This window comes from Camponotus floridanus, unplaced genomic scaffold (genome assembly GCF_003227725.1).
Source record: "Camponotus floridanus strain SB8 unplaced genomic scaffold, Cflo_v7.5 scaffold1, whole genome shotgun sequence".
In the NCBI taxonomy this organism is placed as follows: Eukaryota; Metazoa; Arthropoda; class Insecta; order Hymenoptera; family Formicidae; genus Camponotus; species Camponotus floridanus.
Genome location: NW_020229214.1, coordinates 4967955 through 4993029, shown reverse-complemented (window position 1 = coordinate 4993029; position 25075 = coordinate 4967955). Strand labels below are relative to the sequence as shown.

The window sequence follows — 25075 nt, the reverse complement described above, 5'->3', positions numbered from 1 at the left end:
TTTATACGAGCCTCAATCATGTTAGATATACTGAAATTTAACGAGATATTAATGTCTTTGTTTATTATATTGTACGTTAGATAAGCCGGTTATTCATTGTTTATTCCGGTAGTATAAATATCTGTAACAGTTTATAGCATCGATATAACGAAAAATATTAATAAATTAATATTAGGTTATAATTAAATTAATAATCATTTATATCAAATTATATCATATAATATTCATCACATATCAAATGAGATTCGCGTAGAAAACATTTTATTTTTTCTACTCTATAAAATCACTTTTATTCAACGCTGATTGTGAAAAACGATCGTCTAGTTATCTGAGAGATTAGATGTTGATACTGCGATATTGTGAAAAATTGAATATGTCGTGAGTACTCCATATTTTTTCACGCATGCATGGAACGTGCGAAACACAGTACGGCTATCGGTGAAACCGCGGCGTGATAAGGTAGCTGCTATCGCAACCGGCGACGATGAAACCGGAGGTAGCACGAGCCCTACCGTCCACGCGAGAACATCGTCGGCTTCCTTTCCGCATGGCCACACAACGCGGGACTCGTTATCGACGAGAGCTACCGCTCGTCAAACTCTCGAGACTCTTGGGAGACTTCGCAATCAAACGTATCTTGGGATTCGCGCATCCGGAGCTCTCGCTGATTGCGGATTAACAATTAATTTCTTCCCGTTTGAAATTTACAGCTCTCTTGCAAAAAATTTACGGTATCCATAAAGTGTCATTAATATTCCTAAACATGATGTTCTCGCGTTTTATTATCTCGTTCGTTATTGCGGTCTGTTTCGGTAAGGATCGTGTGAATTTCTCTCTGCCTTGCGTACAATTGCGATAGCTATCGAGGGAAAACGATGATATTCAAATATTATTATAGCTTACAGGAATAATAAAAAGGGATTTTAATAAAACAAACATTTGTTGCTTTTCGCATCCGATAAAAATAGCATAATAATAGTTATTAAAGTAGATTGATAAAGTAAGTGGAAAGTACAAATGAGCTCTTGATACTTTAATGACAACTTTGCGTCGCATTTCCGTGGTGGTTAAAGCTCGGTTTCAATTTTCCAATGATTTTTTTCCAACTGGGAGCCGCACATAAACGAGTTTACGCGCGCACGTGCTAATCCGGTCGTCGATAATAGCGATCGATACACAGGAATAGATGCATCGTGAAAGTAAGATCTGTGAGGCAAATTGAGGAGGTATAATGTTATTTTCGCTGGCACGAGTATGGCAGGCGGATCTCTTCTTTTTCTTCTTCTTCGCGGTAAATCAACCTTTAAAGAGCACATAGTCGCGACGCGATTTCGCAAAATGTGAAAACGAAGCTTTCCGCGCGTCCCGCGTTCTTCCCCTCTTCTGTCAAACGCGCGATCGTTGACAGGTCTCTCTTTATTAAACGACTCTGAGACAATCAATATTTATTGTCGATACTCGGATATCTACGGTACCTTTCCATTTCGTCGATTGACAAATAGAACTCGACTTTCTCTCGAGAAAAATTCGATTACGTCTTACTATTATATTTCGCATTCAACTTTGCATTCAAATATTTCTTGTCATATCAAAAATTAAAATTATATTTAAGCTACATTTTAAATTAATTATACGGTTAGAATGCAGTTTGAATAAACGTTAAAAATAGAGTACAGTTATTAAGATAAGCGTTAAAAGAGGAAGAATAATCGAAGAATGAAAGTCTCGTTATATTCGTCTATATATTTTTTTAATCGTACTTAAATCACGCATATCCGTGCAATCTTGCAAATAAAGGATGATTGACGTTTCGATAATCTCGTTAAGAACGATTTTCCTGAAAGTTTCCGTAGCACACGCGACGTGGAATAGTATCACTGCTTTATTTGCCATGCGTAAGTTCATCGACCGGCCGCACGGAAAATGTTTTTGCGCTTGCGCTTGCTATTATTGTAACGGTGTAGAAAATTAGTCACGATGCCATGGCCTGCAGAAGAACACTGTCGAGCACGCGCTCGGTGCAGCATACTTGCCATAGTGCGACACGCAATCTTAGAATTCAAATTATGATCGATTGCGATGCTACAATTTATTCTCGTTTAGCCTCAAGCCATAAATATCGATCGATTGCCGAGGGAATGGATATGGATAATTTGTGACGAATTTTATTATCATAAAATTGATTTATTCTAATGAACCTATCAGACGTAGAGTAATTTTTCACAGATGGAACTGAAAGATATCTTAATCCAAGTGTTGTAAGAAAATTGCATCACGAATCTCTCAGACACATGAAAATTGCAAATCTGACGGATAATCTGTATTCTTTCCACTTTCCGTTATATTGTTTGTATATTTATCATCTCTTCTCGATATCCGAAAATGTTTAATATTTACATATGCAAAACACTTGCGAGATTAAATAAATCAGTATCGCTCTAGATATAAGGATAACTTTTACGTAAAAAAAATTCCGGTCACGAATCAAATTTCCATCACTTTTCATCGAGAGATCTATAAGAAAAATTACTGAGTCCTCTGTATTTAATTTCACGGTTCAATTTTTTATGACGTGTTAATTTTGGAAAACATGTTTCAGAATCGATTCAATTAAAAAATCGGTTTTCCAATGCTTTTTCTCCTGATATTTCTGCCAATTGAGCCATCGCGAATATCCTTTAAACAGAGGATAATTGCAGGAAAGGTTACATTGTATGTATACCAACGTTGCGTGACTAGATCTTTAAAGCGCGTCGCGCTCTTTACGGTAAAGCCGGCTCGTTCCTATTCAGACGAGAACGATTAAGGTGAGGGCACGTTGATGACATGCACGGATTGCGGAACGTGTCGCAGGTATCTTCTTAGAATTGCACGCGTTACCGATCGCCGCGATTATCGCGATTTGTATTCACCACCCATTCGTCCGATCCGTAATTGTAACTTTCCTGTTGTTACGCGACCGCGAGATATTCCTCGCATACGTCGATAAATCCCACGTTTCATGGATCACGCTAATCTTATCGCGTACGCCACACAAACGGAACTGTACCTTCTCGGTCAAGATTTTAGACTCGAGACTTTATACGACGAATATATCGAGTCAGATGAGCGATTTTAGAAGTTGGAAAAAATCCCCGAGAGTTGCTTTCTACTTTTTCTGAGTATTTTAACGTTTCAAAGTCTTGAAAATTTTTATATTTGACAAATAGCACTTGTCATAAATTTATCATTAACTATACGAAATATTAGCCGATATTTGATATGTGAAATTTCTATGATCCTTGGCTACGTATTCGTTGGCTGACGTATAGAAAGTTTCAAGGACTCGGCATACAAGAGCGTTTCTATAGACTCGAAAAATTCGCGAATCAACGGGCTATTAGCATGTTTGACAGAATCGCTCGACAACAATTACGATACTAATCTTACCGCGAGATTCCTCCTCCTCGAGCAAAACATGCGTTAATTAACGTGAAAGTCGCTCCGATCGAAGCGCTCTAATTCTCTTGAAAGAAACATAAAAACAATTTTAGAAATATATTAAGATTTCAAGTTTCTTTTATCGTCTGGTATAGAAAAAGCCACGGGGGAAGCGTTACTAAAGAAAGCGGAAGATCAGGAGAGGTAGGAGATACGGCGACATTCCCCTAAATCACAATGTTCCATCACGTGTGAGTGAGCTCGTGCGAGTTGGGGCCCGACCAGTGTGACCGAGGGCCTTGTGAGTTCAAAGGTTATCTTACGTCATGGGAATGTTTGACGAGGCCTATACATACCGGTGTTGAATTTCATGTTGAGTTACGTGAAACCTCATACGGTATTGTTTAGGCGTGAACAACTGCGTGTTCCGTCAAATTTCTCGATTAATCTCTCGCGAATGTCATCGGGTTACATGTACATCTATTTTCTTCAAAATTTTCAGAGAGAATACGGGATAGACGTTTGAACTTTCTTGAGAAACGTGTTGGGAAGGTCGGATTAAATAATTCTTTTTAGCTATCAATTCCAGTATTCGAGATAATAATAATGCGATAATAAGAATTAATTGATCCCCGATAAATTGTCAGTTGCGAATATGTCATTTTGCAATTTAATTACGGTGTATTCTACATATATGCTCTATTGCGACTCTATTTGTAACGCTATCGTGCAATTTCTAATAGAAGTTCGAGCGCCATGTTATTTTGCACGAGTACACCTGTAAATTTCTACGCATACGCAGCAAATTAATTTCCAGTACATTTTCATTTATACAACGCACACTACTTTCACTATTGCACAGCGCATTTCGCAGATACTCGGTTTATAAGCAGTATTATATATTATACTTATATTTTGCGAAAAACGTCAAATAAATTTATACACCGTGAGAGCTCTCGATTGCACAATACAAGTAATTTGCATGCGTGTGAGTTTTAGAAATTAATTAAAAAGTCATTGACTGCCCTATTGACATAATTAACAATAAGGTGATCAGATGCAGTTGTGTAAGACCAAGAAAATTAGATTATATATATATAACTTTATCTTTAATCTTCAATCATATGCCTTGCGATATCTCACGAGCATAAGTCACATAAGCATCTAATAAAAGTCAAATTAATTTTTCACGTCGCTCACATAATCACTTCATTTAATAATTAGATATCTGAATATTTTATAACTATTTTTAAATATAATTGTTTAAAATATAAAACTTTTTAATATAAAAAATTTAATATAAATTTAAAATATAAATTAATTTAATATAAATTTAAAATATAAATATTTAATTTAATATAAATTTAAAAATTTTTAATATAAAAAAAATTTAATATAAATTTAAAATATAAAGAATATTTGTTTTTAACAAAGAACCTTCTACTTCTGTTTCAGGATTCATCAACTGCAATACCGCCAACACTCTGCAGTCACTCGCGCAGTTACATGGTGGTGAGTGAAAAACTAGTTAATCCCTCTTCTTCCCTTTCTTCATATCCGTCGTTCGGGAGCGCGTTACGTTTGTATTGCCAGATTATCGCCGAGGGGGAATAAGATTCGGCAGGAGAACCCGCGCGGCGCGGATTCAATTAAAATCTGCAGTTACGTAATGTGTCTGTACACACGACTTCCTGGCGCGACGACGGCAACCGCGGCCCTCCTCCGCGACGTTCACTTCCTCTTTCTTCATCGTAATCACTATATCGGGGAGGGAAGTTCTCCGGCCGCAACCGGTATTTTATCCTCCCAGAATGCTCGGCTGCGGCGAAATTCCTGTTTTCAGTTCGGCGCAAGCGTCTCCTGAAATTTCATGATCCTTCAGCGAGAAGGATCCGTCGCGTTTTTCTGCTCGCAAAAACAAACCAAAGTTTGATCCAACTTGTAGTCTGATATATTCATAAGTCCGCTAATCATTACGTAAGACGCTAATCTGACTCATTTTCTCGTTGTCGATCAACCGTGAAAACACAAAAACATATTGCATTATCGTTTTTAATAACATCTGTTTGTATTTGAATCTGTGGCGTTTGTGTGCACGTGGTGTTTAAATAATATCTACGTTTTATACGGATGCTTGAATATCCGCGAAAGATAGGATCGTTGCACGAAAAGATTGTTATCCGAAAAAATACCTCCGACCGATCGTTTCGGTTCTTACCGCGATATCCCGCTGACGTGTTTCGCTAGAGAAAATATGCGCGCGGAGAACGAATTTTCTTAAACAGATTGCGTTACCTCCGGGAGAGGGATCGGAGAGGGAGGGGGGAGGAAGGGCTGATAAATATACATCGGGCACTTTAATTAAATCTCGTAATGTGTGTCGCTCGCTCGTGTCGTTGATCTTGAGCGCCGCGCGCACCCAGACTCTCTCGGCTCGTAAAGATGTCCTCGTGTAATTTCTCCTCGAGGTGTGTTGGTCATTAACACCACAAAGGCTTATACCGGGAAGAAGCAGCCGCGCGCGAGTGCAAGAATTTATTTTTGTGACGTCGCGAATCCAAAAGTAGCTGTCACGCTTCTCGTACTTATGGACGAGTCGCAGGCGTTTCGAATTTCATTCTCCGGTCTAAGGGAATGTCAAATCCGCATAAAACTCTGCGGGTGTACATACGTGTGGTCGTATAACGTATAACGCGACACGCTTAGCTTTTTATTGACCGACTTTTAAGAAACTTTTTATGTCTTCGTGAGCTCTTAAAAACTTTGGCGATATCAGTTTCAAGGCATTAAAAGCCAAGAATAGGAAATGTATGAGAAGATTTACAAAGCAAACATTTTCAATTTGTCTACGTTATAATAATCGTTAAAGTTTGTAAAAACAATCGCTCGAGAAAAGATAATGGTGTTTTAATTATATTTTCTGATGTACAGATAATGAATTTTTATGCATCTTGAAAATCTTTTATTATTGTAATATATTATAATATATAATATGTAATATGTAATATATTATAATATATAAATAATATAATATATATAATAAATATATATAAATATATATAAAATATATATAATAATAAATATATAATATATATAATAAATAATATTTTAGCATACAGATTATTGAAATTTATATTTAATACTTATTATTAATACTATTAATATTTATATACTTAATACTTATTCGGTATATCGCAAAGGCATTTGTGTTTTTTTTTTATAGTTCATTACCGATGCATCGGAGCGCGTTGACACGTATCCGAGAAATCTTGTCTTTTAGGGTCGAAATTAATCGAGTTCGTGTCACGGTCGTATCGTCACTTTACGTTGACATAAGCGAGCAAAAAACACACATATCCAGTATTTCGAACAGAAATTTTTCGCTCGGCATGAGACACAAACGCGATAGAGGTTAATTAACTCTCCACCACAGCACTTTGGGAGCCGAAATAAACCGTTGATAAGCCCGCATTGTTACGTGCTGCGTATAATTTGGTTATCGTGCATACGATTTTAGCAACACAGGCCGAATGAGATTTTCATTACATTTTACACCGATTGTGCTAACGCAGAGAATGGATGAACATTTTATTGTCGCGTCGAATCGTGTTACGTGAATGCGATAATTAATCATCACCTCCGTCGAATCGTGCTCTACAATTCTTGGAGGAAAAAGGGTGTCGGAGTATCAATCAACTTTTCTTTCGGTTTATCATAATTATCGTAATGCTAGGTCTCTCGAACAAGACTGTTGACTGTCATAACTATACATATTCTTATCTTAATTTCTCGGTAATGTTACGTAGATAAATACACGTGCACGTGTCTACGATACGCGTGTATAAATATTCCATAAGCTACGACGCGTAACATGTTTATTATACGTGCGAGAGAGAAGGAGAGAGAGGGAGAACTCACGTTCCTCGCGCATACATAATACGTTACGAGCGCGTTGCACGTTAAGTCGCCTCGCTACCTGTATAACCGACTACATTATCATATATATTGATCCAACCTAGAAAACGCGCCCGTAGTATCGCCAGACGTTCTCCTTCTCGGCGCTTTTTGACAATGTCGTCACCGGTTACACTCCTCGGCTTTTTTTTACGGTCCGCGAAGTTCGCCTCGCTTTTCTGTGTGTCGCGTTCTCTGACTCGACATTAAATATAATACACGTCGGTCCTATTTGTCACAGAGTTCCTATGACAAAAGTACCGTTCCTACGCACAATGCAATTAAAAACCGTAACTTTTATCCTAGAATCACGTTATTTTTCACTATACTATAAGCGTGGACATTGGCGTCTACCATGTACGAAATACGCAAAGTTGCAAATCTATTATTTTTTGTACGCTTATAAAAATATTTCCCTCCATACGTATTGTGAAAGAAAGAGACTTGTTTTTTTTTAATTCGTTGCATCGTAAATTTTTTTCGCACACGATCCGTGATTTTTTCTATTTTGATCGAGTCCTGTTATCGTATATTTATATATTAATAGCATTATATCGGACGATACACACATGCTCCCCGAGAGCTAATGAAAGACACGTGTTGTGTTATCGAGTAGTAAAAATGGCACGTCGGTCAAGTGTTAAAAGTGAAATGTTAAAATCACTGCGAATACGAGCGGAGTCTTCCTTCTCTAGGCGCGAATACACGCGTGCTAAAAGAATTTCGCTGATGACATCGCGTTTCGCAGGTGCAGCGCAAATTCCTGTCGCCGCAGATGGTTGCATAATTCGCGATTCGCGTCCGGTTTTAAACCGGAGAGCTTTGCATTGCGTTGAAAAAAAAATGTCAAAATAATTTTTATTAAGTACTTTTTTTCCATAAATTTGCGCAGGGAGACGAGTGCGAGGATGAAAAGTGCGATGTAGACACGAGAAATCATTGCTTGCGAGAAATCATTTATTATACGAAGGGAACGTCGCGACGGAGAATCTATATTCGCAAATGTGATTGGCATACGAGGAAACTCAATTAGTATCACGGTACCAAGAATGATTTCCGATGCAATTTGTAATCGCAATAAAAGCTGTTATAAGCTCTACGAGATACGGAAACTTTCAATCTACAGCGAGACGTTGCGACTACTCGTTTATGTTAATCGTCCTTTATGCTCGCTGAGACATGAATTTCAATCTAAGCGAACCCGAATATTAATGCGCGCCCATAAATAAACATTACGTGTGCATTATTTCGAGATTCCGCGTGTATATATTCGTCAAAAAATTGATGCAATCGAAATGTGACATTCTCGAGAAAATAAAATTTGGATATTTTTTACAAAATTCCCGCGACAATTGGGATATATAATTGCATAATAATACAACCATAATTCTACAAGACATCATGAAATCATTTTGGTTTAGGGAGAAGATCACACACGCTCATCAATCATGCGCAAAATTTTTTAATATTAAATATTAAATATTATATATTTAATATTGAATATTAAATATATAATATTTAATATTGAATATTAAAAAATATTAAATATTTTTGATTTTTAAATTAAGATTCGAGTTGGAATACATTCTTGGTACCAGGTGGAGTTATATGTATGTCGGATGGAAAATTCAAGTCATCCCGCGAATCTATCGTCGTGACGTTCTTTTCGTTCTACCGTACGATAGCGACGTTATCGTCCTCTTTCGTGTGTTCCTTGGAGAGCGCACGCCAAGAATTTTCTATCGACGTTTCCCGGCGGTGCTATACTTCTTGCCGTGGCCTGAAATTACGCGAGCATGCACGGGGAACCACATGCGTGACAGACATGCCCGAGGTCCTCCGGTGATGGGACGACGATTGTGTACACTCTTACAGCATGAAAGACACAGCCGCGGAAGAGGAAAAAAGGGGGGAAGAAACATTTCGTAATTAATACACCGTTTTTGATCGGTCTCTCTTCTTTTCTGTATCTCTGTCGAAGATGGGGGACAATCGCCTCGTATTTTCGCGTCATTTCATATCCGTAGATTTAAATAATTCATGAGTTGACGTGCAAATGAATTTTATTATCAACAAAGATATTTTTATTTTCGTATCTTCGTAACTGTATCGATTTTTCACATTTCTCTCATTCTCTTTTTCTTCCTTCTTTCTTTCACCTCTTTTTTTCTCTCGCGTTTGACTTTCGTCTACCTCACGTGCTCAGTTTCGCACCTATGCGCTTTCGAAGAATCGAGTTTCAAAAGAATGGTCGTTAGAGACTCTCCACACACACACAATAGCAACCGCGGGTAATTAACTTCCTGACCGGATCCAGCGTTGCCTCGACTGAACCTAGAGCGGGGATGTAATATTGTGCAAGAATGTGCTTTTGCGCCATAAATTGAACGCGAGCCTCCTTTTTAAAATTATAAGTTAAATCAAATTTTGCAATAATCCACAAAAAATAATTGTGGCAACAATTTCATAATCTTAAAACATACGAATCGTATAAAAATGAAGAGAGTTATAAATAGCTAGCGCTAATTTCATTTTTTTGCGACAATTGCAACAGAGAAATTATATTACTTAATCATTACATTTTATCACATATATTATATTCTTGCAGACACGGATTATCTCTACCATTATCGCAAACTCTCATTATACCGTCTGTTTAAATTGTACATCTTTTTACATAGCAAATTTTCGCGATTACATTTCCAGAACAGACTTCAATTTTTACAAATTGGCATAAAAATCACATTGAATTGACTTCTCGGAAGAGATTTGGTATTCTATTCTTGTCACACACGTCAGTTTTATTAGACTTACAAATTTTTCGTAAAAATTACAGTCATTGTGAAGAGTCGTGTCTTTTCTTGGAGAAGACTTTTATGATTCGCAGAGTGGTTTCCGAGAGGTCTCGAGCTCCTCGCAACTCCTCGTTGTTTTCGCAACGACTGCATAACTACCGGTGGAATGTTACGCGTCCGTCCAATCGCCGTGCAGATAATCGGTGCGAACAAGGTAGCGCATACTCGCTAACAATCCAAGCCTTTGACCTTTAACACAAGGCGTAAACTCGTAAATCACGACGTTATGCGACTGTGCAAAATCACGTGTCTACGTGATTCGCGAAGCTGTCAAAGAATCAAGAGGATGACACGTCGTTCCTCCAGTCGATGGTCGTTCGATAATGATGTTCACGGCGGTGAAAACATCTCATCCACTGTGATACAAGCTTTTTTTATCATCTCATCGGAATATCAGAACCGAGAGGTTATAACCGCGGTTATTATCTCAACGCGTGCGCTTGTTCCGAGAGGAAAATGGACGGAAAAGTCGACGAGTATAATATTTGTAATGTCCCACGGTTATCGGCTTTCCAATTTTGCAACATTTCGCACGAGCCATTCATCGGCTCATCATCTGCTTCCAATAACTCTCGTACATATGCGCGCGTAATCAATGACAATTCGCAAAATGTATTCAGTTATTCTAAACGTCAATTTTGCGTTATTTCTCGCCATTTTTTTAAGGATGCTTTGTACCTATTTTTAAAATATTGAAAAGTTAATGAAAATTGTACATAATGTTCTTACATATGTTTAGAATCTTCAGTACAATTTTTATTCACTAAAGCGTTCACAAGTTATAAGGAGTTAATTTGCACCGAACATGTGTTCTTATGGGAAATATATAATCACATTAATTCAACTGACAAAAACACATGGAAATAATATTCAGAATTTGTTTAAAATTTGCAAAAGTATAGTTTAGATACAGAGGAAATATTTGGTTAAATAATATTATACAAGTACTAACTGGTTAAAAAGATTCTCTGCCAAATGTTAATCATTTCGATTAACAAAATTCGGAATATTTCAGCAAAAACGCAATAAATATTAAAAAATACATCTCTGCACTGTAGCTAAGATCAAATTGTAATATTCTACAATTTCTCATACTCAAAATACTTCAAAAGTGGATATTCGTCAATATTGATTTTCAGCTACTTTTTGCTGGGATTGTACATACAAAACATTCTTAAACGTCAATTTTGCGTTATCTCTCGCCATTTTTTAAAGTTTCTTTTGGCACTTTTTCAAAATATTTCCACGGAAAATATTACACCTTCGAAATATTACGACGGTATCAGAGATCAGTGGATTTTCACGTGCAACTTCCGCGAGGTGGAAAACGTTTCAGGTCACCGCCCCGCCCGTTTCCGACCCAAAAATCGAGGGATGCCAGCGTAATCGCCTATTGCCCCTCTTATCTTGTATCCGGTTGGGCCGCGGTCTTTTTGTGTCGCGGGGGAAAGTCGATAGATATGCATAGGAGCCACGAGCACGGGTTAGCTTAGCGAGTCCTGGGTCGTGGACATTGCATATTCAGCGGATGCAGATTCCGGCGCACGGACCGCAGCCGGTGAAACAATACATTAATTAGCCGGTCTTTCGCAGAGAGCGAAGGGCTCTCTCGCGGTCGAGGGAGAGCCTCTGGGAGTACTAGCGAGAGTACGGTTTTAGGCGGACACCCCGTATAACTTCCTCCTTCGTAACCGGGGCGTTCTCCGGTGCGACCATAAATCCGGACGACGTTCAATATTTATGGGTGCTGCGGTGGTGGCTCTGGCGCGCTTACTTTAATCTCTACTAGCCAAGCGAAATGCCCAACCCCACGACAGATGACTGCATCTGGATGCCTGGATAGATATATGCGGGTCTTACGATATGAATCCACGTGGCAGCTAACTTTAAAGTTTCTCCGCTTTTACATCGCTCGTATACGAATACTATAAAGTCACGGAAATGAAAAAAATATTCTCCAACTTGCATCGATCTAAATAATTTCAGATAGCCATCTCCCATAACACGCGCTTACGAAATATATTTAAATAGCTGACATTTTCCTTTCGTATTTAAATTTTGCAGTGCACAGAAAAAAAATGTCAAATCAAAACTTGTATATTTAAATTAACGCGTTTATACGCAACAATCTGTAATCTTCTTAGGAGAATTTAATAATTTTAAATTTCAACATTATTATATCTTATTTCAATATTGCAATTGTCATCTCAAAAATATATAATTATTTAATTCTATTTTAGAAGAATTATACTCTTTGGTTTAAAAATGTTATTTTCTATCTAATATTGTGTTTCCTTTCCATTCAAGAAAATTAAATCTTAAATCATAAAAATATATTTTTCTCGATTAAACTATATAAAATGGCTTTATTCAAGTAAGCAATTATATTTTTCTTTAATTAACGCAATATAATCTCATTTCAAGATTTCCATGTTAAAACTAAAGATATTTTCGAAACAAGAATGTTCTTTTTTTCTGTGTGTATAAGAGATGAGGTGAAAAACAACAGTGGAAAGAACTCCAGAAATTGGAATAATAAGACAACTTATGAATAATTTATATGTGCTACAATCAAATTGATGATGACGTTTAATGATGCTTGGTGAAGATGTGCTACGTAACGTGACGCAACACAAAAGTCGTACTTGTCATTTCGAAAAGATCATGTTGTCTGTGCTCGATTATGTTCCGCCGTATCGCAACGAGTTTATTGCGACAGTGCACGGAAAGACACCGCGTAGTCGCGGTGAGATATGAGAAGCGTTATGTTATGTGGTCGTTTCGGTTGCTCGCTGGAAAATCTCACGTAAATCGAGATACGCGATTGACGGATTGGCCGTGCCTTAATATCGACCCTCTTGCGCGCGCGACGCTAAATGTCACGGCATTTATCGCGTTCGCGATGTTCGATGTCACGATGCAAAACCGCGAACATATGCATGCGCATCTTGTAAATCGCGCACTCGATTTCTACTCTTCATAAATGTAAGCTACGCCGTTCTAATATAGGAGATCGCCGAGCTATCGCAAGTAACACTTCATTATTCCGAGTGGAGTGTAATGAGAAGTCTAGCCGCGATGGTAAATTGCAATGCAACTCATCGACTTGATTAGAGTCCGAAGTAAGAAAACGCGAGACTCGCTTATACTTCGCGTAACAGCTAGCTCAGATACGCTTTCAGGCAGATGGTGATTAACATGGCGGACTGTTTAATTAAATCGTCAGTTTTATCTCGCTTGGCGTCCATCGTCGCGTCATAGGTATCATTTATCGCCCATTTACTCTATAATTAGCGCTCTTGATTATTTACATTTATTACGCTCTAGACGTGGTACATCTATATTACTTACATTTGTAGATTTTAAATATTACTTGGTCAGTAAAATCGTTATCGGTAATAATACGTTCTTACGGCGGCCCCATAAAGCGATGAAATAAGTTTTCATAAGTCACAGATGCTTGATATGACGTAAACGTGAAGTAGACAGTAAGGCGAATAGACTTCCAGGCGAAATTTCAAGCTTATTAGTGTCACGATATCGATCGGAGATTTTACTTGGATTAATCGATAGACGTCATTGTAGAACCCGGCTAAGTCAAGGTACAAAGTTTCCCTTGTGCCACATTCCCCGTATCCTTGACGAAGTTTCTCGCGACCGGTGTCACTTCCTTACACAATACATATTTATCTACTTATTATCTGGATTCAGCGGTGAACATTAGGCTATAAAAGTGTTGTCGCCACAAATGATTCATTCTCGCGTGTTTCATTACGGAATGTATTTTCACTCTAGTGACCTGAATTTTTTATCAACAAAATACTTTTTCTCGTATGTATTAGTTTAGTGGAGAAAATTGAAATTGACGAATCAAATTTACAAATGATTTCACACATCAAAGTCTACAAAATAAATATTTTATTTATCTCATTAATTGTAAATCACGTGTTCAAAAAATAATTTTAGTAAATATATTTTTATTTGCGGTATTTAAGGATGTTTTGTATGTACAATCCCAGCAAAAAGTAGCTGAAAATCAATATTGACGAATATCCACTTTTGGTGTATTTTGAGAAATTGTGTAGAATATTACACAATTTGATTTTAGCTACAGTGCAGAGATGTATTTTTTAATATTTATTGCGTTTTTACTGAAATATTCCGAATTTTGTTAATCGAAATGATTAACTTTTGGCAGAGAATTTCGTGACAGCTACATGGCTAACTTTATTAAATTATATTTAATTTCTTTTTAACTAGTTAGTACTTGTATAATATTGTTTGACCAAATATTTCCTCTATATCTAAACTACACTTTCGCAAATTTTAAACAAATTTTGAATATTATTTCCATGTGTTTTTGTCATTTGAATCAACATGGTTATACGTTTCCCATAAGAACACATGTTAATTCGGTGCAAATTAAAATCCTTATAACTTGTGAACTCTTTAGTAAATCGATTTAAAAATTATACTGAAGATTCTAAACATATGTAAGGACATTCTGACAATTTTCATTAAATTCTCAATATTTTGAAAGTAGGTACAAAACATTCTTAAAGTGTAATGCAACGACATGCGACATTTTGCATTCAGAGAATCGAGACACAAAACATATCGATATTATTTGACGTTAAATTGCAATTACGTATTGCAAAAACGGAATCGCGTCGATGCGAAAGCTATTATTGGCAGTCTTAGAAATCGAGTCCCGAAAACGTCAATGTTACAGTGCATCGCGTGAATAACACAATGTTTTGCGTGACGATTGTTATGACCGAGTTGCAGGAAGGAGATTGTAATGGATCTGCAATATGGCATCTAGATGATCCAATCGCCCTCTGAATTTAACTCTGACAGACAAAATGAATGCCATACGTCGCGTGCATGTCTGACTTAAAGGAAACTCGATCGGCGAGCGCAATTTTATTAAAACGCGGAAATTGCCAACGTGTTACGTTATAACGTGAGTTAATTAATCTCAAAGATATTTTCGTGTAAAACATGCATTGATGACACTGCATTGATGACGAAGCATTTTCAGAATAATTTATCATAAATTGCAAATATATTTTAAATGCAATTTTTTAAATTGCGAAATTATAATTATGAAGCATATACTATTATTAATTATTGACATATTTATAATTAATGGATCACATATAAAGGAAAGTTATCGATCAATTTTATTAATATTTACGGATGAAAAAGCTGACTATTATAAATCAATAGCTCCTATTTAAATGTCTTACGCTTCTCATAATTAATAGTCAGTTTGATATCATCTATCATATATATAATAATTATATTATTGGAAAGCCGGTCAGTGAATATATTAGAATAAAATTTTTCTGAGATATCGTCGAAAGATATCTTAAAATATAATGAAGTTATAATCTTTTTTTCTCCCTCTCTCTCTTATTTTCTTTAAGACCTGATTAACCCGCTTCTTCAAGGACGATAAAAACAGACCTATGGCCAATTAAAATTGACAATTATAGCCGACTTTATCACACAGCGACGCAATTAAAGTCAATTACCGCGCGTCCTATTCGTGTCGCCAATCACGTGACACAATTTGCATCGTGAACTACTTTTACGAGAGAATAGGCATCTTGGATGACGCGTGGTGCCGTAATGCGCCTCGGGCATACGTATGTATGTGGGAAACAGATGCATAAGCTTCTGAATTGTCTCGGTTTCTCCCTTCTCTCTTCTGAATCGAAGAATGGTTTCTCGATACTATACTATCGACCTTGATAACACTTGTGAAACAAGTCGTATCACTATGTCAAGTCTCTCTATATGCGACGAAATCTATTCATATTGACGATAAAATGGTGTTAAAAGGAAATCCTTACAAAGTAGTCAGTCAAATATAATTGAGAAAAAAAAATTGAAAGCATTATTTAATTTCAATAAGTTCAATAATCATACCATAGGAATGAAAGAACAGAATCTTTTATTCTTATGTTTATTCTTGACGATAAAGATGTATTTTTGCGCATGTCTATAACATTGAAAATTGATCGTGTCAAAATTCTGTCCAGTTTCAGTTTCTAAACTAATATTTTTGTGTAAATAATATAAATTCTAAAAAAAATTATAAATCATGCAATAATATCTCGTACAATAAAGACAAAAGTCTTCACGGTGAATACGGTGAATATTAACCATTAAATTAATAATGGACTATCCTGAAGGTTTTAATTAAAAAATGTTTAAAATTTATTTTTTATTGTACATAATCGACAGAAACATTTTTGTAGATTTTTTCCAATATTTTGAAACAATTAAAACTACGATAAGACATTCTGACTCATATATGTGACCAGGAACAAAGTAAAAAAATATGATATCTACAAGGCTATTATATATATATATATATATATATATATATATATATATATATATATATATATATTCACGTAATGCTTATATTATTAGTATTCAGTTAGCTAAATATGCGTGTGCATATATGAAACGTTAGGTTCATTGAGTTAGGGTCAAGTTTCGGGTTCAACATTTTTTTTGCATACATTAAGTGCAACGTGAAATCTGTAACTTCCTGCCAAAGACTTTCTTTTCTTTAACTGGTTTACTGGGTGGATAATCAGATGGATAGCGTATAGATCGCGCACTTTCTTCCTCTCTAGCTTTCATCTTCTTTTATCTTCTTCCTCTACTTATGGTTTGATCTAATGTCGAAAGATGGTAAGCAAGAAGCGAACTCGGCACTTTAGTCATTTGATCGGTTCGGATGAAATATGCGGTAACGGTACACTGCTTGAATCGTTTGTACTCACGATATTTGCAATCGTAAGGATATAATGGAGCTCTTACGACACAATCGTCCGATAGACAAATAATACATTCGTAAGTATATTTCATGTCTAACGTTTGCGCCGAAGAAAGCGCGCTTCTCCGAAGCGAATAAAAGAAACTTAAATCGCATAAAATTAAAATAATTGATAAATTATAGATAAATTATATATATACAATTAAATTATAGATAAGTAGAAAGAAATTTTTGAAATTTTATATCACAAAATTATAAAAATACAATATAATATTGATTATCTTTATTCCACAAGATACTGTTTAGGATAGAAATTTTGATATATCCTGATTATGATTGCAATAACGTATAATTGTAATATAGTTGTAAATGCATTTTTGAATTTTTTAAATTCTTTTATTATTTTCTAGTTTAAAATTTATATAATTGAAACTGATAATCGATGTACTATTATACGTATACGAAAGTAACCGGCGTTTTGCAACGGCTAGTCATTCTATTTTGATTTAGTCATTACTTTCTCGTTTAGCAAAAATTGGAGAAGGAAGGGAAGAGAGGACAAAGCTAGAGAATAATAGGGACTAGTCAAGATCTGTGTGAACAAGTAACGAGATTCGTTCACAATATTAAGATCATTTTTGCGCCCGAAAAGAAGTTGATGCTCTTTAAATTGCAAAAGAAAGCTCTATAATCGACGAGTTCTTCACTCATCATATGTATGATTTGACGAAATTAGAGAAAGTCGCATCCGCGTGAAGTAAATCTCACATATCTTATCCAAGATACTTTCCGCATAACGATTGTATCATGTTTCGATTTTATCTAAACAAAAAAAATCACTTTGATAAATCACGCGATAATTGTGACCTTTTAACCATCATTAATTTTCAGCTTAGCAATAATTTAAATTTTTCAAATTATTTTATTATTCAAATTTCCATAAAGTCAGTTTCAATTTCGTTAAATAAATGATGTAGAAATCTACGGAAAATACTTTCGTCTTGCGGCCTTTGTCATGATCAAGGAGTGGCAGGGAAATTCACTCGATTCCGAGCGCACGGTGCATCTCGGGGTCTCGAGGGTGAACGGATGTGTTCGTAACCCCGGAGTATCGCTGAAATGTCGCGTCCCGCCCTTCTTTCTTTCCTCTCGATGCAACGATGGTTACAACCGCACGCGACGCTCCGCGGTTTCGGTTGCACAAGACTCTCGAAAAGGTCAAGAGTGCAACGCGCACGCCACAGATTCCCTTTCTTTACGATACACGAAGGCGTATCCACCTGCGCTACCTGAACTAGAAGAAGAGACAAGAAATGTAACATAGATTTGAGAGAATTAATATTCTCTAGAAAACTTGAATTTTTCTTCGCGATTTTACTCGAAATATATATAGCTTTTCCTTCTTACTAAAAAAGTTAATGATCTCAATTATCTCAATTATCTATATTTTTATTTGTGTGTCTTAATTAAAATTAAATTAATCCTTTATTTTAATTTAAGATTTAAATAATTTTTCATAGACTATAGTTCTAGATTTTTCTTTAGCTCCTTCTTATTAAAGAAGTTTGAAGAATGATTTTAATTGTCTCAATTATCTATATTTTTATTTGTGTGTCTTAATTAAAATTAAATTAATCCTTTATTTTAATTTGAGATTAAAATAATTTTTCATAGACTATATATGTAGATTTTTCTTTAGTTCCTTCTTACTAAAGAAGTTAATGATTTTAATTATCTATATTTTTATTTGTGTATCTTAATTAAAATTAAATTAATCCTTTATTTTAATTTGAGATTTAAATGATTTTTTATGGACTATTCATGTACATAGGTTAAAATAGTACACAAATTAATATTGTTAAGTAATAGATTTGAAATTAAAATATTACCCGAATAATAAGATCATTGAAAACTTTTCTTTCGTCATACGTGAATTTCAGATTAAGAAGTAGTTTTCGTTGTCTTATTCACGCATATATACGTGAAAGTAAAACCCGAGAAAATTATTTACCGATGATCAGACCACGGTAGGAAAGCTGTCTTCGAATATAATCTCATTACAAGGTAGTAGAAGAGTTAAGGATGTTTTTCGTTAGCTTTTGTGGCGAAGTGTTGCGAACGTGACGGGTCATCCAAGAGAGTCCTCCTGCAGGCGGAATATTATCCTCGATAGCGTAGGCCTGTCGGCCGTCCGTCAAACGATTCGTGTTTACTGCTGTTTGTAAATCACACGGCGGACAGGCAATTAGCGGGCCTCGCGAAAAATCGAGCTTCATCGTGGGAACGCTTTATTAATCGCGACACCGAATCGTTAATACTGCGATAATACCACGACTATGTTCTATAACACGCAACGCTACATTGCACTATCATCGTTAGGCGATTCCGGGAAAGTCATCCTTCTGTCGCGACAAATAATCACACTTATTATCATTAAAAATAGTTAATTGGATTTTTTTTTCACGGAAGTTATTGTGCGTGCAACGCTTGATAGGAAGTACAAACGTCCATGTACAGTCTTGGAATTATTTTATACAACTGTGAGTTGTTTACTTAATAATTCATAAATTGTCAGAATATATAACGAATTTTTCATTATAACAATAAATCTTATGTGCAAATCCAATTGTATTTATATGCGTATGAGAATTATAATAAATAAATAAGGAAAGTTATTTGATATTTTTTTAATTGAAATTCGATTGGTACAACAAATTAAATAATATACAAGGATGTCTAAACAAAACGGTACCTTTGATTATACGAATTTCTTTCATTGTTCATTTTATGGCTTTACAAAGGTAGGGTTTTGATAAAAAGGATAAATCGAAAGGGGATGAAGGAACGCTAGGAGATTTTTAGGAGATCAGTAAGTGAAATTGAATGGAAGAAAAAAAGGTCCTGTCTCTATTTAAGGTTGTTCAAGAATTTCTATTGATTAAAATATTATACAACGCAAGCTGTAATGTATAGGACGATGTATTATTTAATGATATGTTTTTTTATTTTTATTTTTCCGAACTTTTTAAATTATGTAGCTGCAGTTCGTTATAAATTTCGCTTTCCTGATGAAAAACAAAAAGAAAAGAGTCCATTGCTGTAGTAACGACGGACGGAAATGCAAAACGAATCAGATTTTAAATTAAAGACTCGCTCACTAATTTGCCACCACCCGTTTCAATTTATTCCGCCGACTCCCTCGGTCGTTAAGGAGCAATACTTTATTCCGACTTACTATGTCTTTCTCGTAGCAGGATTTTAACTTTAAATCACCGTGCTGTTATATTTATTCATCATTAACGTACGTCCAATTTACTCGAGCTTTCAATACAGAACTTCCTTATCTTGGGAAGTGAAATTGTCTTTGTACCTAATAAGTCTATATTTATTATACTTATAGAAAGAAGTAGGACAGTTTTTAATTTAAATTCAGTATTTTTCTTTTTTTTTTTGCTTTATTGATTCTATTATTGAACTGATTTAATTCTAATCTGATGATCTCTTTGTCGTTGAATAATTACGTTTAATTGCGCCATAAATAATTACATTAATTCCGCAGTATCAATTTTTGATGTTAATTCTATTCACCCTTCGCGAGACTTCTTACTTATTCGTCGTTAAAATACTTCTAATTCTCTCGAGCGAACGCGTCGACGACGTCGTAGACGAATCACACAATCGTACAGCTGACGCAGCCTTCTTGTTGCGACATGACGGAAGAGGGGTGGCCGTGGAATCATGGTTGGGGGAAGTACTTCGTCTAGGCCGGGTAAAATGAGAAGGGTGAAAGGATCGGACGGAGTCGAGAGAGAAAGAAAGAGAAAGAGAGAGAAACGACGACAACCGCGACGAGAGATGCGAGTACCTCTCGAGACGCTCATTAATCCTCAGAATTTTCTAAAGTTGTTGATAAGACCATAATTACAAATTCTCATAATCCGTGCGGTTGTCACGACGAAATCACGAGGAGGTGGTTTCGCGATATGGTACGTCGAGAAGCAAATACGTGCCTCGTGTTGAGGGAAAAAGTGGCCGATGTCGCGTCACCAGTAACATTTTAATTGCCGCCTCGTGCCTTTCCCTTCTCTTCCCCTGCGCCATTAACGCTAGGTCGAGCGAGATCTTGGAACGACCAGTCTAACGTTATTACTTCCTTAACCATGTCGTTAAAAAAACTTCAACCGCACCTGGCAGAGATTAATTAATTGTATGTCGCACTTTAATCAAGCCCACCCTCTCTTCGTATAAAAGAGTCTTTCTCGGCGTAATATTGCAAACGATAATTTCGTTAACTGAAATTTTAGGTGCGGCAGATGTCCCGCGGTGCCTAAATGGCAACCTCAGTCGCATCGTACATGTATTGTGGTAACCGCAAATATGGATAGGAAGGTAGCTCCCCGGGGAAAGTTAGTGACCGGAAAGTAAGTTGAAGTGATTGGAAAGGACAGAGTTGGTGTGTGATCGACTTTTCAATCTATTTTCAATTTATCCTTCGATCACATTCACTAGCTATTATACATTAATCTCGTACTAAATAAAATTCGTTAAAAAATGCTGAAATTATAATCATAGAGCGTTTAATAATTAATATGAAAAATTCATTCAATAATACATGATTGATCGTACCTATTTTACTATAAACAATTTACAATACATCAATTTCACGCGCACAATGCAAAATTTTACGTGGTTCGTTAATTAATTGCGGATTACGATATAAGCGATTGGGTCGTTTATCGATCAAGATTGTCACCGCGGCCATTGTCATCGTTCTCATTGTTCCACGCGTACCGTTATATCCGATGTTCTTCTTCATGCGAACACATAGCCATTTCACATAGCCATTCGCTCTTCCAAGCGTTATTCTCAAAGACGACGACGTCCGTCGTCTCGTTTTTGAAGGGAATATTTTCCGCCTGGACTACTTGCAACGCGCGAATTCGTATTCGAAAGGAAGCAAACTATTCCGCTTTTCCGGTTCACGGTATTTGAGTTCTCGGGTTCATTTGCAGCATCATGGACTCGCGTAAAACGTATCGAATGGCTGCGAAGGAAATCCCGAAAAATCCTAATGCACCACTCAAATATGCACGCTGCAAATATTTTTTTTTCTCTTTGGCGATAACGGTGACCCCGATATTCCGGCTAATTAATCGATGGGAGATATCGATCCGGTTAACATCTAGCACGGAGCGAATCGATGTTCGCGCGTGACCGTCCGTGCTCGACTTTGGATACGTTCGAGATGAGCGATGATGCCTGTAGTTTGGCGTTATTATCCAAGTCTAAATTATCCGCGGAATTTTATCATGCAAATTACTGCGTTGCATTTCATATAATTTCAGATTATACGTTTAAGATTTTTAACATGTCGAAATCGGCCTTTTAATTTGTTACGCGATAATATTATATGTATGTGGCTCGCGTAACTCGAAAAAATCTACAAAAATTATAGCGTTTATATTTTTATTAAGTTAAATTATCTCTTAAAATTTTTATTAAAAATTTTACTCGAATAAAAATTATTATAGATACACATGATCTGATTTCATAAAAATATGAATGCTTTATACTTATTTATCGATAAGCAGAATTTATTTTTAATTATTTTAACATGGTAACGTAAAGATAATATATTTCTTTCTCCGTTTTTTTTTTAATTCGGTCCTTGCCCCGGTGTTATCTTTTTAGTGCAATGCTTATCCCGCCCTTCACGCGTCACAAACTTGATTCGTCTACAGTCGAGGGACTTGCTCGGCCGTTTCGACGCGCATCGTCGTACCGAGTGTTTTTCGCTTTTTCCGCCATTCGTTGCAATGGTCGCTATAAACGGAAAACGACCCCTCTCACGAACGCTTTGCACGTAGCTATCGTGGAGTACTAGCTAAAACGTTGTCTAGTCGTCGTCCTTCGCGCGTCCCCATCCCTCGATCACTTTTTATATCGCGCTGATATATGAATAGAGTCGATTTGTTACGATCGGATAAAAAATGAGAGAATTTCAAATCGTTTCGATAAACAATAGTCAAGATTGATCAGGGGTACCGGAGATGTGGATCGTAAACCAGCGAGATAAAATCAACAGGTTGTTGTATATATATATATATATATTTAATATTACAAATATAAATAAATATTCCATTCAGATATTTATATTGGAGATAGAATAATATATGTATGAAATTTCCACCTGAAGTGATTCAATGAATGAACAGTTCAAAGCAAAATCGCAAAGTCTACTATTTGTAACGTTCATTTTTGGTGGGAATTCGTATGTAAAGTGGAGCCTTTCTAAAATCTTTGCGAATATCTGAATTGTCAAGTAAAAACAATTGAAAAAGAGAAATTCAAAAGAAATCACACGAACAGAAATATGTATTATGCGCATGCAGACAAGTTTACGATAAGATCAATTACGCTACAATTTTAGAATCATATAAACGGGACAAAATTGCCCCATCTTCTGCGATAAGCCGTTTCCGTAAATCGTCGCGTTGTCTGGCAAATTGAATTTCTGATGTCACGGGACACAAGAGACGAGCAATCCATTTGACGACCGGCTGGCTCTGGTTAACAAACAGGAGGACAGTCCTTGAGAAGTCAATCCCTTAAAGCTTATCTAAAATTAAATCGGTAGCCGAATGACAGAAAGAGGGAAAGAGAGAGAGAGACAGAGGGAAAGAGAAAGAGAGACTAGGGAAAACGGGGGGCCAACAAGTGGAATTCCGGGATGCTATGTCTTCGTAGGACAGGAGGGACACAATGAAAGAAGAAGGACGCCAGGCGTCGTCTCCATGAGACAACATTCATTATATTCCCTCAACAATGGACGATTATTACGATAAACCGGATTCTCTCTCCCCCTCTTGCTCTCTACTTCAAATTGGATTAGCCGCATCGTAGCCTTGATCCTTGCACGTCGATACGAAGCTCCGCTCATCTGCCGCGATTTCATTCTACGGCTTTTCTGATGGGAACGAGGAAATTTTTAGCGCCCTTTATGGAGATAAACAACCGGGCCTTTCGGCTCCGACTTGGCGCGGAACGTAAATCGCGTTATATGGGGATTCTTTTACGGTCAGAAGGGTCTAACATATCATATGGGCAGTTTTATTCTCGAGACGCAGTTAATTTAGTTTGACGATCTGAGAAGAAAAGCGACGCGACGTAGGAATTGAAATCGATGAACCTGACCGATTAATACCGACTTTTTCCCCCCAAATCGAGTTTTTCACGTGTACGTAAAAGTGAATTTTGCAAAAAAACAAGTTATTAATGGAAAAATAATTTTCTCTCGAAAATTGCAATAACGAGAAAACGTTCCTCTACGTGACAATTTCACGTCGGCAAATACGCATCGTTGATCTAACTCGGTGTTGATGAAATAGCGTTGACGAAAGCGTCATCGGCGAAATTTTTGTCAGCAATTTCGGAGCGATCCCTCTGGGAAATATACAAATAGCCGTATCCTGTGAATCAAACGTCACAGTGAAGTGCGACGGTGCAATTTGTCGCGCGTCAGCCGATATAACGAGCCAAGTCATTCCATCGTCGCGTGAATAACCACGAGATCGTAATTGTTTTTCGAGCCGATCGACCGACGACGACGCGTCGTTCGGTGGTTTATGACGCCGGTATCAAGATGGGAATTTGCGGCGTCTGCGGATGGGGTGAGGTTGAAGGGGCAGACAGAAAAGGGAAGGGCGAGAGGAGAGCAGAAGGATGGGGTGAGTGTATCACGTAGATGTGTGGGGCGCGCATTTGCATGCGGCTCGTAAAAATTCGCGTGACCAGCTGCCCGTCTCCGCCCTCGAAAAATCAGTCGCTTCGAGCCGTCTCCTTCGTCATTCGATCCAAATGACTAAGAGGGTTGCGCCACCCAAGTTTCTATTTTTACTTGATTAAGCCACCCCTTTCGAACTCGATGGCGTTCATAAAATCGAGTATCCTTAAAGCAAACCTTAATTTCATGCTCATGATCAGTAATATTCTTTTTTACAATTTGGATAAATATCTAAGTAAGATGAGATATATATTTTTATTTCGA

General features: G+C 36.7%; 1 protein-coding gene across 1 annotated transcript in view; it reads left to right on the top strand.

Annotated features, from left to right (window-relative positions):
• The window catches only part of LOC105256488 (cytoplasmic polyadenylation element-binding protein 2), a 125881-nt gene that overhangs the window by 74446 nt on the left and 26360 nt on the right, over positions 1-25075 (top strand). Inside the window, exon 3 of the mRNA XM_011266431.3 lies at positions 4876-4932. Within this exon, the coding sequence (XP_011264733.1) occupies positions 4876-4932 (57 nt within the window). The remainder of the gene's footprint in view (positions 1-4875; positions 4933-25075) is intronic.